The sequence below is a fragment of the Peromyscus maniculatus genome, chromosome 15, assembly GCF_049852395.1.
Source record: "Peromyscus maniculatus bairdii isolate BWxNUB_F1_BW_parent chromosome 15, HU_Pman_BW_mat_3.1, whole genome shotgun sequence".
Lineage (NCBI taxonomy): Eukaryota > Metazoa > Chordata > Mammalia > Rodentia > Cricetidae > Peromyscus > Peromyscus maniculatus.
The window spans coordinates 67,807,708-67,826,859 of NC_134866.1; the positions used below are offsets into that span (position 1 = coordinate 67,807,708).

A 19,152-nucleotide genomic window follows, 5' to 3' on the forward strand; every position below is an offset into this window, starting at 1 on the left:
GTGTCCCACCATAGGCACTGGGCTCCAAAAAGCCAGCTCATGCACCAGGAATAGATCCTGATCCCACTGCCAGAGGACTCTCAAACAGACCAAGCTACACAACTCTCTCAGTTATGCAGGGGGCCTAGTCCAGTCTGAGCAGGCTACAGCTATTGGTGTAAAGTTCATGAGTTCCCACTAGCTTGGTTTAGTTGTCTCTATAGATGTCCCCATCATGATCTTGATGCCCCTTGCTCATAGAATCCATCTTCCCTATCTTAGACTGGACTCCTGGAGCTCAGCCTGGTGCTTGACTATGGATCTCTGCATCTGCTTCCATCAGTTACTGGATAACGGCTCTGTGATGACAGTTAGGGTATTCACCAATCTGATTACCGGTGTAGGCCAGCTCAGGGGGCCATAAGAAAGATGCATGGATCACCCTACGAAGGGAAAATAGATGAGATCTCCTGACTAAATTAGGGGCAAGGTGGGCAATAGAGTGTAGGGGATAGGGGATGAGAACATAAGAGAACAGGACGGTCGAGCTGAAACAGGGATAGAGTGGGAGAGCAATGAAAGAGATATCTTGATAGAGGGAGACATCTTGGGAATAGGGAGAAACCTGGTGCTAGGGAAGTTCCCAGGAATCCACAAGAATGACCTCAGCTTGACTACTAGCTGATTTATTTTAAAGACAGGAGTGTTTTACCATAGAAATAATCAATGCTTATGTTAATATTTTATTATTTTATTTTATTTTATTTTATTTTATTTTATTTTATTTTATTTTATTTTATTTTATTTTTTGAGACAGGGTTTCTCTTGTGTAGCTTTGCGTTTTTCCTGGAACTCACTTGGTAGCCCAGGCTGGCCTCGAACTCACAGGGATCCACCTGCCTCTGCCTCCCAAGTGCTGGGATTAAAGGCGTGCGCCACCACCGCCCAGCTTAGTATTTTATTTATTTTTTTAGGTTCTATTCACATTGGTAGAAGAGGTAATCTGTATTCACAAAATCACATGAATGAGACAGCAAATTCATGAGATATAAAGTCCATTGCTAAACAATTTAGCTGTGATTCTTAGAAATAAATATTGATATTGTATTTTATAATAATTCAGTTGTGTGCAATACTATAAAGCTCAAGTCTCCCTTATTGTTTTCTACGGTCATTTATCTTTAACATTGCCTAGAAGCAGCTAATCTCTTCCCAGACACTTGAAAAGAACACCTTTTAAATTGTATGAAAGATGACTTTGGACGTTTGGAAGAAAATAGATCATGATCATAATTAGAAAACTAAAACTCATTCACCCATTCTTTTAATTACTAATCATTTAGCATTTTTCCTTAGGTATGTACTGGACATCAGAATGGATATGAAATGACTTTTGTGATTAAAGAGAAATTATCAAAGACATTTCTTATCTATCCAGTTTTTTCAGATATTTTCTAAGAAAAGAAATAAAAAGTCACTATGCTTTTCTATTTCATGTATTCTGCAAACTAAATGAAATTTTAGAAAGATTGGTCTCCAGCAGGGGCCAAGGGCAGCTCCAAATAGAATAATTCAGAACTTTGTCATGAAGACAATGCATACTACTTTGGATTTGCCTGAAGACAAATATTATGCCATATGGCTATTAGAACTTTCTAGAATTTGGGATCTCTGTTAGGACAATGTATTTTTCCCCTCAGAATTCACATTTTGGCTTTAGAGCTTCTTTACCATTGGGATTGGGATGTAGATCTCCTCAATAAGATCCTGGCTAAGAAAACAACTTCCATGCCATTGTTTCCATGCTGTGGAAGTAAAGACGGAGCTACAGACTACACAGAGGAGCTACAGGAGGGAAGATACAGTTCAGATTAACTAGTTCAGACATCCATTAGATAAAGTCAATTACTATCAATGGAGAGTACTAAGCTTTCTGTTTAAGAACCTACACATAAAATAGTCTACATTGAGCAACAGTGTCTAGTTATAGGATGCTATTTGGTAGTCACTGACATATTGATACTTGGAGACTTAACCCTGCTTTCTATTGGAATGAGTTTTATCGAAATAATAAATGAGCTAATTTGTATTGAATGTTGATTGTGCCAGCAGTATTTCTAGATACTTAGTATTTTATCAACTAATTTCCTAAGACACCTGCCCAAGGTAGCTTCTATTGTTACCTACATTTTGGAGATTTGAACAATGAAATGGAAGTTGAATAAATAATAGCTTTAAGACCAAGTATCCAGTGAAGGGAAGACCAGTAGAGTATGGAAGGAAGATATTGAACTGGAGAAGTTGACTATTTTTTTTCTTTGCCCTTTAACAATCTAATTCATCTTGCCAGATCCTTGACCAAATTGTAACTGCTTTTTAGAATAAAGACTTAGTCACTGGACAATACATTTAATGATAGACTCAGGTCTCCCATACAAACCTGATAAGTTTTTAACACACTCACACATGGACACTACATTTTCAATGCAGCCCAAACCAAAGTTTCATCACATATCAAAATTGGAAATACAGTGGTAAATTTGATAATCTTCCAAAAAAATGTAAGTATTAAGTGTTATTTAGTATGAATATAGAAGTTTATGGAAACAATAGTAATAGTTTTAGAGATTTTTTTTTTATATATTCTTGAAGTCTTACTCATTTTTCTAAATTTCACAGCTGTACAATGCCTGGCACATGGTATATACTAAGTAAATACTATCTTCCTCCATTCTAGAAGACGCCATATTTATGCCAAATTAATCAATGATATAAATTGGTATTAAGTGATTTAGTATATTCTTGTCCTTTCAGCACCCAAAGGTTGAGTGAGGATTGCTAGAGTACCAGGCCAGCCTGGCTACAGTGTGAGACCCTGTCTCTAAAATGTAAGGGTAGTGCATATTTCTTAGACAACAAAACGCTGGCCACTTTAGAATATAACTGTGGAGCAATTTCTGAAAATGACTTTGTACTGGGAAAATTCCATCGGTGATATTATGAAAACAAATAAAAGCAAACCAAATATACTTTATGAGAAAAAGCCCCATTCTCCAAGACACAATAAAATTGTTGAAAACTAGGGAACAGTCATGAGGCTTCTAGTAATGAGACAGGAGAGAGCATTTCAGCAATGTTTTCATTTTGCAAAATCATCTATCACAGAAAAGTATTCTGAATTGTCTGTCTTGTTTTCAATTTTTCCAAAATATATTCAGACAAAATAGCTTGAATTGGCTATCTTGTTTTTCTATTTTATTCCAGATTTATTTCTGATTATAGCTTCTTTTTTGAATTTAGATGTCCTCTCTTTGGGGGAATGAATAGTATTATGTTCAATCTTCTCTTGCCACTCTGAAATGAACAAGAAAAAGTTCCAGGATGATCAGTTGTTTTCTTCATGGAGTTCTTCTCCTTCTACCAGGCTGTTCGGAACCTCTGGGGATGAAATCAGGGCATATCCAAGATTACCAGATCACGGCCTCCAGCGTCTTCAGAACACTCAACATGGACATGTTCACCTGGGAACCACGGAAAGCCCGGCTGGACAAACAAGGCAAAGTAAATGCTTGGACATCTGGCCACAATGACCAGTCACAGTGGTTACAGGTAATGGCCTGAGACGGTTTCGCCGTCCATCACTCCTATGCCTTAAAAGATTTCCTAGTGGCTACCCAAACGTCAGAATTGCTATGTTATGCTGCTTTAAATAAGCTTTCATATTTGAGTTTTCCAAACTGGGAAAACAGAAATAACTTACAAAATCATATCTCTGGCCTGTATTGATATATAGATGCAGCCTGTGGACAAGTTGGCTAGGTAAATGTACCAGATCACACTATACAAACCTAATCAAATTTGTGGGTCACCTGATCAAATTTGAGACAATCTGCTTGCTAGGTTTTTCATCTGTTCTGATGCTTTGCATTTTATTTAATATTGGCAATTAACATCAGTATCAATCCAAAAACAATAGAGTCATGCCTCTGACCGACAGGGAGTCTCATAGTGTCATGACTCATGACAGTGTCTTCTTCCCTGTGGTTGCAAAGCAATGGGATAATTTGATTACATTCTCCTTATAAAATTAATTTATAAAAGACATGTGGATTCTACTGAGTCTGATGACCACTTACAACTAAAGTAAGGTTACATCTGATCCTTTAAAAATAGTCCTCTTGAAATACCTTTATTTGTGGGAAACCTTTATGCATGCATAGCTTTGTTCATGTCTCGAGAGGCAACAAAAATATGATGGTTCAATTTCATAATGAGATTAATTTCTTTCATAAGCATGAGCTCCACTTTGATTTTACACTTTATCAGTGAGTTTCAAAGCCTGTGATAAACTATGGTATGTCTGGAAACCCTGGAAGCACTTAAAATAACAAATGTTAACCCTTACCAAGTCACATTTGTCATTACTAAGGTCACCTGAAATTTCCGGTTCTCTTTCCAATTTGTCACTCGGTTTTACATTTTTATATTCCCACAATCAGAAAGAGCCATTTTTTAATAGTCGCCTTAAATCTTGCTTGACTCTTTACTTAGCTTATAAACATTTTGGGTTTCTCCTATAATTATTTTAAGGTGCGGGTGGGTTTACTGTGCATTACTTGGTCATCCAGCCTGCTGTTCTATTCTAGCCTGTAGCGCTGCCCACTACATTAAATCATTTACGTAACAAGTGATTATGTGCCATGCACCCCTGAAGCATCACGTGCTCAAGCCCTAGCCTTCTTCAGGCTCTGAAGACAGCACTTGATTCTTAGAATTCATCTTTAAATTGACGGACAGACATCAAACTTTGTCTTCCTCTTTCCCGATGTTGCTAAGTGTTCCCTCCTAACCCCTCCCCTTCATCGCCCGGTTACCCTCTCACTAACGTCTCTCTTACCAACTCCATGGGCTCGGATTAACTGATTTACCAAGTATCAGTGATTTCAGCTACTCAAAGGAGACCAGGGTATCTTGAAATTATTACCATTCTTACAATCCTCCCGTCACTTCCTGATCTGAACTGCCACCCCTATTTCTTGGGTTCGTCCTGAGGCTCATTACCCATCTTCCCAGGTTTTAGTCCTGTGCTTTTAAAAAATTTCTGTTTTTCTAATCATAACCTGTGAGCACGAATGGGAGGCATGTTCATGTGTGTATGCTAAAATGCAAATACAGTTCTCTTTCGCTCTTGCTAAAAAATTTTCATTGCTTTCTCTAGGACTGAGAATAAAATGTAAATTCCTAATACAGCCTAAAAGTCTTTTCTTCATTGTCCTCATTCATCTTTTACCACACTCCTTTTAATTTCCTCAGATGTAACACCCTCTGTCTCTCGCTGTTCTGTTATAAATTTACTCTTCCTAGAGAAAAGGAGCACAAGAAATCACCAGCCTCTGACACTAGATCCTTCAGCATAGCTTTGGATGTTGCTTTCTGTACAGAGGCTTGGCTGTTAGCTTTGCCCTACTGTATCTTATCTAGGATCTCTCCTGTGTTTACTAGTCTCACATTATCAGGCATCAATACCTTCCAAGACCCCCATGGAGACTGGAAACCATAGATCACACTTAATCATGTATAGAGTTTTCTTCCAGTATGCTTTGCAGTACTGTCAATTCGTGAAAGAACTAAATCTAATCCATCTTTGTTTTGTGATTTGATGCCTCCTTTTCATCATTACTCTTATATTTGTGTGCAATTTAGAAGTAAAATAAATCTTACTTGAACAAAATCATTTCAACATAGTGATAGGCTATCTAATTAACATGACTATTTAATGACTAATGGGCAGGCAGCACACACAGCATAGATCCACTGAACAAGGAGATGATTCATGTGTTAGGCTGAACAGAGTGTGGCAGCTCAACATCCCATGCCACTCAGAAAGGATTGCTCTTTAAGAGTGTGAAATATTTATTTCTGGAATTTCTACTTAATGCTTTTGAATTGGGTTGGTCATCAGCAACTGGAACGTGAAGAATTGAAACCATAGAAAAGAGGACTGCTGTGTTACCATGCTTTCAGTAACACCCTTGCTGTAGCACTATAAAACAATTTTGAAAGTGTCATATGATGTCTGATTGTTAGCTTCAGAATGTCTGGTATGTTGGAATGGCTGTCTGTTTACTTTCTCAGCTTGTACTCCAGTGCCTAACCAAATATAATAATTAATACTGACATGTCAGAGATACTTCATAATGACTTGCACAGAAAAATTATTTCAGCCAATGCATTTTGCTCTATACAGTATATATTTGAACTTTAGTATAAAAAGGCAATTATTATATATTCTCAAATCTTTTTTTTGTGCTAGGTATCAAATTAACCCAAACATATTAGGCAAGCATTTTGCCATTGAGTAACAACTGCAACCCTTAAAATGATTATATGATTTTAAATATATATGTGTATCTATGTATATATGCATATACAGGAAATTTTTTCATCAAAGATCAAGCTTTTAAAACACAGTAGTAACAATATACATCTTTTCAAACTCCTAGTGTGAGTAAACCATGGACAATGTCCATTGTCTTGATTAATATTAACAATAATAAATATCAACTAACTTGGACATTTGGCTATAAAATATTTAAAAATTGTAAGTATCTAAGTCTCCCCCAAGATTATCTGAATATAAGTAAACTTATTCATGATTCATAATGTCTTATAGAGTACTGAAAAATATTATACAGACAAATAGCAACTCAGGCAGATGGGATTATTCTAGAAATATGCACATAAAGGAACGGCTAAAGGAAAATTTCTTTCGAAGATGAAAATGAAGCAAATACATTTACATGGATAGAGATGTAGTTCTCATAGATAACCTCCATCCATCACTTCCCTTAACATGTCTTTTTAAAGGTCTTGCACACTGGTATTGATTCATTCTCTTGATGACATATTTTCTGTCAATTCTGAGACTAGTTCTTCAAGTGGACATCTAATTTTTATCATGTCAAAACCTATCCAGACTCTCCAATGAAAGATAAACTGACAAATTCTTTTATTTATATATTTTTCTGACATTGTGTAAGAAAGGACTTCCAGAATGTGACTATTTTCCCATGTTTTCTACTTAAGAGGATGTAATCTATCCATGGCACACTGTTAGCATGGGTGCTAGGTAGTGCATAGTTGAAAGTATAATTAATGTTTCATACAAAACAATGCATATGGTGATTGTTGAGCTGTTGACATATAGACCAGTTTTTATCCTTAAGCAAGGTTTCTGGGATCATTTATATTTTTGTGTTTTAAGATATAATTCGTCAATTGTGAGCTCTTAAGAAAGGAAGCCCTTCTGTCATCTGAATTACCTTTATTCATTGCTAATTTTTTCTTAATTTTTAAAAAGTTACTTTCAACAATACATAGAATGGTTTTATTCAGGCTTACTGCTTTGTTATAACTTAATCTAATAATATTTATAAATGAAATTTATTGGAAGTTAATCCTACCAAATACTCTTCCATTTAATTATGACATATTAGAAGACATTTTAATGCCTTTCTTTAAGAATTGCTATGTTTTAAATATAATTTCCACATATAATGCTTATTAGTACTCTAATGTTCTTTCCTATATCTTCGGTGATATGGAAGTATCTGGAACTTTCAGGCAGATCCTGTTAGTGTTTCAAGTGTGAAAATCATGACCGATAAGATTTCTTGAATTATTGCTAAACATGAATCCTTGTTAAGGGTCTACCTAAACATGGCAAAAGTGTATGTAGGTTCACAGGCAACCTTAAAGGAGGCATTTCTTAGACTTCCTAAAGAAGGGCCTTCTATCAGGCTGTGATGTGTTCCCCAAAACTTGATAAAATAATCAAATCTTTATACCAAAAGTCCCATCAAGATGGTTTCTAGAATGTCTGCCAAAATTAAAGTATATTTTCTGCTTCCTAAAACTCTCATTGTTATAGTAAATGAAAGATCCTACAGTAATTATGCCAGATTTATGGATATTCCTCACACATAGTTGGATTATCAAAAATTTTACCCTATAAAAGAGAAAGGTATCTACTGGGACTGGGCTCTACAGCTCCACAGTTGATTAGCTGTAGTTTTCTGTGATGATCTCCATCTATTGCAGAGAAATTTCAACAGGGGGTGAAGACCACACTTATCTTGTGTATTAGGAAACATGTTTAGAATGTATTTAGAGATTATGCTGCTTTAGTGAAGTACAGAACCAGACATGATTTCCTCATATTAAGCATTGGTCTTAAATCCAATCCAAATAGAGAGCTTCTGGTTACTGTTAGTTATGTGTACCTCTACTGATGTGTACCTTTACTGCACCCTTGCAGTTACCATGCCCTGCTGGTCACTGATGTGGCTCATAGGCATCATAGCCGGGTAGGACTCTTGGTCATTTCCCTCCTTTGGAAGCTTCAGTGGCCTTTGATTCTATGAAAGCTACTCTGCAGGAGGGAGGCCTTCAGGACAGTTGCCACTCAGGGGCTTCTGGGTACTGAATCTGAGTGCACAGAGTCTTCAGCAGTAAGAACTTCACTTCTAACTCTAGCGGGGAGTCTCTTGGACATCTCTGACTAACAACTCAAACGTAGCTTCTTGTCTGGTGTTGGCTTTGGGGAAAGCAGTCTTTGCCTTTCACAGGGAGCATTGTCAGCAGAGATGATAAAATTTCATTTAAATTGCCGGGCGGTGGTGGCACACGCCTTTAATCCCAGCACTCGGGAGGCAGAGCCAGGTGGATCTCTGTGAGTTCGAGGCCAGCCTGGGCTACCAAGTGAGCTCCAGGAAAGGCGCAAAGCTACACAGAGAAACCCTGTCTCGAAACCCCCCCCCCAAAAAAAATTTCATTTAAACTATTTATGTATATTACATATGTACTTACATATATTATGGGGGTTTTCAGGTAAATCATTAACTGTAAGAATTCTCATGACGTTTTAAGACATTCTTCCACTTTCTTCTTTTTCTGTATTTCCCTTCCTCCTCTATAAGTAGACTCTCCCCATTTTCCTCTTTCCTCATATCAGATCATGTGTTCCCCACTGTTCCCCTCTGTACTACCACCAACCTCCACCCTGGTAATGGGCCCCTTACTTTCCTGGTTTCTGAAGTTATTCCGGAATATGTACTCACATCAGAAGATTGGAAGCTAGATACCTCAGACCAAAAAAAAAAAAAAAAAAAAAAAACATGCAATTCTGCTCTTTTGGGTCTGAGTTACCCCGTTAAAACAACACCTGCATCAGGCACAGGGTTCAGTGAGGTAGAGGGGGCAGAAAGAGTCTAAGAGGCAGAAGATCAGGAAATTCGGTGTGATATTGTGCCTCCTAGGAATGTCAGAATACACACCCATAAAGCCTCATAAACATGACTGCCTGAACATGAGCTGAACAAGGACAAGATCAATAGACATGCCAAAGTGGACAGGGGAAAAAAATCACGAGTTCTCTACCCCACTCAAAGAACTATAGGCAAGAAAGTAATGCCGGGAGTGAGAAATGGTCTTCCGTGGGTAAGAGCTCACCACCTGGTCATCCAATACCAGCTGGTCAGCCCTAAAAACGTACATGCAAGTAACAGGAAGGGAAGGGGGAAATGGTGCAACTATATTATTATTTCAAAATCTAAAATATTTTTAAATTAAAATAAGAAGTAATAAAAAGTGTATTTCAATCACTTTTGTTAAATCACAAAAAAATTGAAATTTTGTATTTTAAATATTACACTGTAAGATTGTATGGTTACTTTTCAGTAAAGTGGTCAAAAGGCATGATGGATTCTCAGCTGAAATAAGAGAAATTAATTAATGTCTAATAATCCCTTATTTCTCTTCTGGTAGTTTGCATGATATCAAGATATCCTTTTCTGACACCACCAATTATAGTAAAACATGAAGATGTGTGTGCTGGTTAAGTCATGTGTCAACTCGACACAACACAGAGTCATCCAAGAACCGCAAATCAGAAAAGGACTGCATCAGATTGGACTGTAGGAAAGACTGGGAGGCATTTTCTCAATGAAAGATTGGCGTGAGAGGGACAAGGTCATTGTGGGTAGTGCCTCCCAGGACAGAGGGTCCTGAGTTGTATACATAAAAAAAAAAAAAGCAGACTGAGCAAGCATTGGAGAGCAAGCCCTTGAGCCCCCACTGTTCCATAGCTTCTGCATCAGTTCCTGCCTCCAGTTTCCCACCCTGACTTTCCTCATCATGGACTATGAAAGGATGTGCCACATAAATCCTTTCTCCTCCAAGCTGCTTTTAGTCAAAATATTTTATCACAGCAACAGGGAAATAAACTAGGATTCATGGTTGTGTTTCTTTCTCCAAAGTAGAATTTCAAGAAGAACATTGAAACGCAAGACAATATACTTTTAGAAAGGTAGAAAATTGTAAGTGGTATCAGCAAATGGCAAGATTGACCTCTGTAAAATACATACATTTAAAAACAAGTATAAAAGTAAATAAAATATTTTATTTATTTAACAGATATTTTAGCTTTATACCTTAAAATAGTAAAAAATATTAACAACTGAAAATAGAAGTTATGTCATTTTCTGATCTTCAATATTAAAACTCCACTTTTTGAACAGTCATGTGTTTGAAGTGCTTTATCAATAACTTTCAACAACTGAGAAAATTTCTCTAACATTTATTATCTTAGTTGTTCAACTGATTCGACATGAACAGAAAATATTTAATCAATCAGAAATGAAACTACTCATAACATAATCTAGTAAATTATAAAATATAATTCTTTTTGGTATGATTCAAGAATTTGAAGGAAAAGACTGGAATGAATTCCTATTGATTGAAAAAAACTCATTTTAAAATAATGTATCAGAGATTGTTGATAGTGAATAGACTATATAAGTATATATCTTATGTAAGTATATACCTTATTAGTGAAGACTATTGAAAATGCATAATTCATTATTGAAATACATCTACCAAAATTAATAATTGGCAATATACTATAAATGATTAACAGCAATAAAAAAAGCTATGTTGCCGGGCGGTGGTGGCGCACGCCTTTAATCCCAGCACTTGGGAGGCAGAGCCAGGCGGATCTCTGTGAGTTCGAGGCCAGCCTGGACTACCAACTGAGTTCCAGGAAAGGCGCAAAGCTACACAGAGAAACCCTGTCTCGAAAAACAAAAAAAAAAAAAAAAAAGCTATGTCAAAGGAAATGGCTTTTTTTGGTCTATTGTATATGAAATTCATTAATTTAAGGTAGTCTGCACAATATTTCAACCAAATTAGTAAAATTGAAAGAATGGTCAGGCTGCAATTTTAATGTTGACCTTTGTCAGACAACATCTTACCCCATAGACCTTCATTTTAATATTAATTTGGTAGAACTGTGTAAGAAAGAAATTGAGTTTAAGCTTCCTAATTAAATAAGTCTTATTTCATTTAGTTCATTTCTGATTGTAAAAGAATGCTATGGCCATAGAATTGTGATTGGCTTGTCAGAGTCTCTGGACCATTGGTTTACAGATGGTGAAGAAGGGGTTTTTAAGGCTTTTGTGACCACTGGATTCCCATGTATCTCAGTATGAGGAAGCATTCTGATTTTCAATGCATACTGCCACTATTCAGTTCATAGTCGAAAACTCTCATATGTGAGGAAAACATCCATAAAGAAGACCTAAAAGAACAAAAATCTGTTATTATGAACATAGATGTGAAACATCTATTGTGATTTATAACACCCGTATACCTTAAAGTAAATTCAAGGAATCAAAGAATGACCTTGCTTTTCTACAAACCATCTTTAAAATGTTTTTAACACAATTCTATCAAAGTAATTCCATACTACCCAAGAAGAAAAATAATAGAAATAAACAAAGCACAGCTGAAGAGAGTATTTACACACAAACATTGCAGGATTTTGGATTCAAAGTTTAAAATGCAAAAAAAAAAAAAATACCCCACACAGAGGGATTTGGATGTTTCTATTAATAAGCTGTGTTTAGATAGAACCATTGAAAAGCTGAATAGAAGAACTGAAACCATTAGATGTGTGTTCAGCAGGCCCATTCATGATTTGAAGATCCTGGGCATTAAATGACTTCATTGTGTGTGTGTGTGTGTGTGTGTGTGTGTGTGTGTGTGTGTGTGTGTGTGTGTGTGTGTGTGCTTTAATTTGTGGCATCAGCTAAGTTTCTGTTATCAGACCTATTGATAACTTCTCTCCTTTAAAGCAATGAGTTGAAAAGCAAACCGGTGAGTAAATCTGGTTTACTGGAATACTGTTTGAAATTTGGTGAGCATTTGTAAACATGCATGAGGAAAACTGTGTTCCATTTCAATTGGTGATCATTGTCTGTACAGCAGTCCTTTCTGTTAGCCAGCAGATTCTCTTTGGTAATGCGGTTACGAGTCAGTGAAGCTTGCTAAGACTGGACAGCCAGTTTACAATGCAAAGGGGACACAGCACATACTGGACAATGCAGGCAGTGACACTTACCACAGTGTATTAAATCGTCTAGTGAGTGGGGTGACCACTTTCCTCAGGAGGTAATACCCTTGGCCAGCTCTGACCAGCTGAGCCCCAGCCACGTATCGTGATTGACAGCTCTCTGAATATCCATCGATCTAGCTTCTTCAATTAATTGGTTGTTCTTCATGATTAAAATTACATGTACTATTATAGAACTAGTAACCATTGGGCACTGAATATTTGGAAAGTACAGTTTTGTTTTAAAATAGAACATAAGGAGTAGAGGGAATAATAATATTCTTCTCACAACTCAGTGATATGTGAGAAGAATACATATATATCACATTTTAGATATGCGTTCTTTGTCCAGCAAACTTGGCCATGCTTAAATTCATTTGGTTTGGTTGGCTCAGTTTCTCCTAGAGAACTTAGTAATGTTTTATTTTAAGTCAATGATGCTATAATGTGTAGGTAACTCTATTATACTTCTTTCTTTTATTTATATGTATGTATGCCTGCATGTACATATGCTTGTTTTATTTGTCAATTATTTAGTCGCTAGTTAATATCAAGACAAAATGCATTTAATTATAGGAAATACTGCTGTTGGGAAAACACAGGCCACTGAAGCAGCTTTCCTATCGTTTCTGACGGGTTTGTTTTGTGGAGTATTTGCAGCTCACTATCCCAGCTGCTGTCATCCAAGCTTAGTTCAGCCAAACACACACGGAAAGAGGCTTCTCATATATATATGTATACACACACACACACACACACACACACACACATATATATATTACCTTATTCTTATTATAGTATGGATACACATCATTTTATGAAATAATATGTCTCAGTATGAAAAACACCTTAGAAAGATTAACAAATTAATACTGAAAATAAGAAAACTGTTTCCAAATTCCAACTTTTTTCTTCTATTTAGTATGATTTTTGCAATTCCATTTATATATTATATTGAATGGAGTCTAATATTAGCAAAATTTTCAACACCTTTTTAATAATAATAATATATATATTATATATATTCACAAATTCAATTTTTCATTCACAATTTTCTTCCATTTCTATTATAGACAAACAATATCCAAAATTATTTCTATGAACTTTTTGTCTATATTCATATTTAATTTTCCCAAATGGATTCTATGTATTGATCTCATCTCATCTTCATGCCCTAGAGTTAGCCCAGATGTACTAGGACTAGATGATGCCATTATAATTTAAATGGGCCGTATGTGTTGACCATTCTAAGCAAAAAAAGTAATACAGGCTAGTTTGCTTTTTGAGAAAAAATTCTTATGATCCAAAGAGCTTAGCTAGAGAAGTTTAAAATGATACATAACTTTTTTTCACTCCAGTGGTTAAAAGGTTGGTCTTTTGTTGAAATTGAAGAATTTGCTTTACAACTATTTCCCTGTCCCTTAAACATGACGGGATTCTTGGTGCATTGTGTTTAAGTTGATGTTTATCCTTTAAATGTGACAATCTCTGGACTTGCCTTACAGTAAAAGAGACACTCTATCTGATGTGCATGCAATACTCCCGCAGAGCCTATATTTCAATATTCAACACTTTAAATTAAAATGGAACACTAATCTTAAGCAGTTCCCATTTTTGGAACATATTTCACATACTCTATAACAAGAACTCTTACTTATAGAAGCATCATGTATTTCTTAGAGACTTTATATACTTAACATGTTGGCCATAGGCTTGTTGAATAATAGACTTATGTTTTTCCATGTGCTTTTTCATCTCTTGCTAGTTGTTTTTTTAATCAGAAATTTTTAGAGGAAGCAGAAGTATATGTGGTGATATATTGTGTACCCTAATAAAATTTGAGTGAAGATCAGAGAACAGAACAAGCCACTAGATTAAACATAGATGCCAGGCAGTGGTGGCACACACCTTTAATCCTAGCACTTAGGAGGCAGAGATCTGTCTGGGTATCTGTGAGTTCAAAGCCACCCTGGACTACATGAGATTGACTCAGTGTAGGAAAGAAACAGAGCCAGGCAGTGGTGACACACACCTTTAATCCCAATATTTGGGAAGCACACATGGCAATAATACCAGCACTAGGAAGGAAGTGATGCCTTGGCAGAGAAAGATATATAAGGCATGAGGAAACAGGAACTAACTAGAAGTTTTTCAGGCTGAGGAGTTGGTGAGGTATGCGATGGTGGCTGTGGTTTGCTCTGCTTCTCTGATCTTTCAGCATTTACCACAATATCAGGCTCTGGGTAATTATTAAAAGACCATATAGCAATTCATGTAACATCTGGCACACAACTACGGTACACAATATATCACCACAAGTATGCATGTTTAAACTTTACTCAATAAAACATGTTCCTGTATCTATTTGAGTATTTTTTTATACTATATAAATGTTCTCATGGAAGGGTTTCATCACGATGAATAGAAAAACAAAGAAATATTTGTCTCTAATCATGATTAACAACTTGTTCTATATTTCTAAAATGTAGTACAGATTAGAATCTCGTAGTAATTGTATTCAAGTTTGTAATTGTCTTAAATGGCTTTTATATGTAGCCAAAACAAGTGTTGTTAGTAAATGAATAAAATAAATTAGGTTTCCTTCTTTCCCAAATGATGAGGTTTATCAATCTTTCTCAGTAAACAATGAGTAATACTTTTGTTAAAATTTGAGTCACTTTTGTTTTTTCTTCTTGTAACTTCCTACCACCTACTGGAGCTTCAGCCTTCCTTTCTTGCATGAAAAGCACCTTGGAGTTTTAATCCCCAAGGCTACCAGATTTGATGTCCCTTCATGAGTACCACGAGACCCATCTGTTCTGTAAGACATATGCCTGATGCGATGGGAGGAGCTGTAATGCAAGATAATGCGGCTGCAAGTACTTCAGAATGCAACACTAAGTGTACATGCGTATGCTTCTACAGCTGCCTCCAAGTCTCTAATGGGAAATGGAGACATTTCTAAAAATAAGCCAGCTCAAAGCTCTCAGTGGAGGAAAGCGCACCAACAGCTGCTTGTATCTTCTTACATCCTGGGTGTCAAAGGGATTTTCTCCAAGTGTGGTTAAAAGATGTCTGCACCTCAGTCTACCAGCTTACCAACGCTCTTAACACCATCCTCTGAGATGCTCATGTCATTGGGTGTGTGCTACACATAGGAAAGTGCATTTGGGGACAAATACTCTTGGAATTTTTTTGAAAGATGAAGTTTTAAAAAAAAAAATGAATCATTCCTAGGCAACTATTTTAATTTGCTTCGCATATATTTAATTAAAAATTGCTTGACTATTAAAAGTTCAGGCTTATGTTGACTTGACATTTGTTAAATGAAAACAACAAAACTTTAATTATTCTTAACTCTACAGAAAATATAGTCTATCAAAGATACACATTTAGAATCAAAATCCATGAGAAAGTGGGTGTGTATACTGAAATTCTGGTTTTCTCTGGCATGCTTGTGATGAAATCTAAATAACTTAACATTTCAATCAGTCCTTTAATATAAGTATACATTACAGACATATGGCTGCACATTCACAATGACAAATTGTCTAAGCAACAGTCATGAATATTGCCTATATCTAAGGAGGCCTAGTATGAAGTAGTTATATTTTACACTGAAAATTTATTAAATAATATTGTTTTAAACAGCCAATCTGTGTTTAATTTGAAGAATAATTTTTAAATGAACTAATATATTTGATAAGCAACTGCATAATATCATGGTTAGTATGTTAAATTCTACTTTAGAATCCTCTGGGTTCAAAGGCCTTTTCTGCTAGTTACTGGTTGTATGAACGTAGTCAAGCAACTGTATCTTTTAAAAAGTATTTTAGCATTCTTATTCACTAAATAGGGAACATAGTACTCATGTTACAGGGTTATGTTCAGGACTAAGTCAGTTACATGTATACGGTTCAGAGGAGATCATTGCATTGAAAATGTCAGCCTCTATGTAGTGCTCACTTCAGAATGACTTAGTGCTCAATGTTGCCGAACATGACAGCTTCTGTCTCTTAAGGTTACCAGATAAAAATACGGGAAACTTTGCTGAATTTGAATTTCAAATAAGTGATGAGTAAGTTTTAGGATAATCTTGTCCAAAATATTGTTGAGAAATAGTCATAAAAAACTCCATTCTGATTTATACAAAATTCAAATTGAACTAGGACTCTGATATTTTATTTTGCTGAATCCAGCAACCTTATTTGATTTCTTCCTATTGTGATATCTAATTGAAAAAAGCTTGGACATTTACATGGGGATGAGGCATAGCTAATAGTAATTCTGGTAGATTGCTTGTCTGATATCATTTTACAATGTGACTCTATACCAGATGAATGGGTATTGGAAACACTGATAGTTTAACATCAGAGCAAATATTCTTAAATTGACCTCCTTGTCTAAATAGTTAATCTCCATTATTTTTCCAAAGAAGATGAGGCAAATGATTTTTTTTCATTAGGGACCTTTTCGTCCACATATCAATCTAAGTGTTAAATTCTATAGTCAGTTGTTTTTTTTCAATACAGGAAAGAATTCAGTATAGTTTTTTTCCATCTCAGGAATGGATTGAAGTTGCTAGGAACATCTCTGAGTTAAGGATTCTGAGCCTCTTGTGTCTATGATTTGTAGAATGTGTTATTTGATGACATTTAAAAATCTATAAGATTTGTGTAGGTTTGTTTTCTTTAAGTCATGGTGGGTTCATATTATTTAAACATCTCATAACCTTTGCAATGTGAACTCAAATTTTCTCTGTTAACAACATTTTATTCATCTATGAAATATCATTAATGCCCATTTTATTGGGCTACAAGAAGATTGAAATCAATTATACAAATATAGCTTTATATACGATGCCCAGAGAATGTAAATATGTTGGATGAGCTTTGTCTCCTTAGCACCAATAGTTATTCTAGAAAAATGCTCACTGAAGAAGCATGAAGATGTGAGTTCAGACCCCCCAGATACCTTGTAAAGTACTCATATGTAATTGAAGAGCTCCTTCTGTGGAGAGAGGAGAGTTCCCTGTACCTCATGGCACAGCTACCTAGGTGGTGGCCACTGTGAACAATAAACCCTACCTTACCCAAGATAGAAGGCGAGGACTGCATCTCAGGTTGTCCTCTGACTTTTACACATAAGGCCTGGCACATGCATGCATGTGTGTGAGTACACACACACACACACACACACACACACACACACACATGCATGCGTGCACACACGTGCACACATGTACGAGATTCAAAAAACAGGAAAGAAGGACATATGATATTTTTGTCCTCAGATTTGAGTCTAATCTTTTCATATACTCTAAAATTTTATAATTCTGACTTTTTCTGTGACAACTCTGTTTAACTACCCACGAGAAAATACTGAGGCCCACAATCACCACCAACTCACTTCTGTTACTCGGTGTTCTATGATTCAGCTTTCCTTGTCTGGAAAGACACTAACTTGGTCAAGGTAGCCCAGTATAACAAAGAACTAACAACCCACTTACACATTCCCTGACCACAACTACAGCCTTCAGTGAAGACTGTACATCTTCATTGTAGAAAATATTTGAGATACTTGTTTATTTTGGGACCCAGAATTGTCATGAGGAAGGCAGAGGCAGTGGTAGAAAGTGAGTATGTCATATTGGTAGAACAAGCTTATCATAACTTATGAAAAAGAAGAGAGGCTTTGGGGGAACTGAAGAAGGAAGCCACGACATGGCAGCATCTGTTGCTTGGAACCATCCTTTTTCTCTCAGATGAAAAACTGAAGAAAGGAATAATGTAGCTTGGCCCTGATCCGTCCTAACTCATCTGAGCTCGGTTCTCTTATTAGTCCTCCATCCTTCTCTACATGGCAGATGTTGCGACCAGCAAGAAGTAGAGAATGACAAATAACTAAGAAGCAATCATTGAACTTTTTTATGTCTTAGAAAAGTCTACCCACTGGTTGTTTGGAGGTTGTTTTCATTTGCTTGTTCAGCCATGAATTTCTTTTGGATCATAACTGCAGAACTGCAGGGCTCTACCAATTATTCAGCTCCTGCAACAAAAAAAAGCAACTTAAAAATACAGCACATTAAAATTCTATTTATAAATAATACCAGGAATTAAAATACTAATTAGTCTTAAATATAGAAAACATATAATCTCTAATGTACAGAAATGTTATTCTCTGGGTTTTTTTAATATACAGGAACTCATTTATATATACCATGAACATATTCTTCCCCAAGACAGTTTTTACTGTTTTAAATATGTGTGAATATATTAGAGACATCTGTCTTATTTGTTACTGCCTCCTTTCTAATTTGAGATATTTGCCTAATTTTTGGTATTTCCAAAACAAAGTTGCAGTCACAGATAAGCTGTTTTCTAGAAAAGAAATCAATTAAATCTTCCTTGTATTTTTCTATTTAATCATTATGCAAATAGAACTGGAAAGGAAATGGAAATGAGCCTCAGCATTAAACTGGCCAATTACTGCTTCTTTAGATTAATGCTACTTATCCAAGAATTCAAGTATCAATTGAAGTCCCCCACCCAAGAGACAAAAGCAACATCACATCTCCAAACTAAAGTGGGTTTTCGCTGCTGCTGATCTATGGACTGCGTGCATTTAAAATCAGCTTTGCCGGGCAATGGTGGCACACACCTTTAATCCCAGCATCAGGAGGCAGAGCCAGGTGGATCTCTGTCAGTTCGAGGCCAGCCTCATCT

At 36.0% G+C, this 19,152-nt stretch overlaps 1 protein-coding gene across 1 annotated transcript in view; it reads left to right on the top strand.

Moving 5' to 3' along the window:
• Edil3 (EGF like repeats and discoidin domains 3) overlaps positions 1-19,152 on the top strand; it is a 450,159-nt gene that overhangs the window by 343,735 nt on the left and 87,272 nt on the right. Inside the window, exon 9 of the mRNA XM_006980462.4 lies at positions 3,404-3,588. Within this exon, the coding sequence (XP_006980524.1) occupies positions 3,404-3,588 (185 nt within the window). The remainder of the gene's footprint in view (positions 1-3,403; positions 3,589-19,152) is intronic.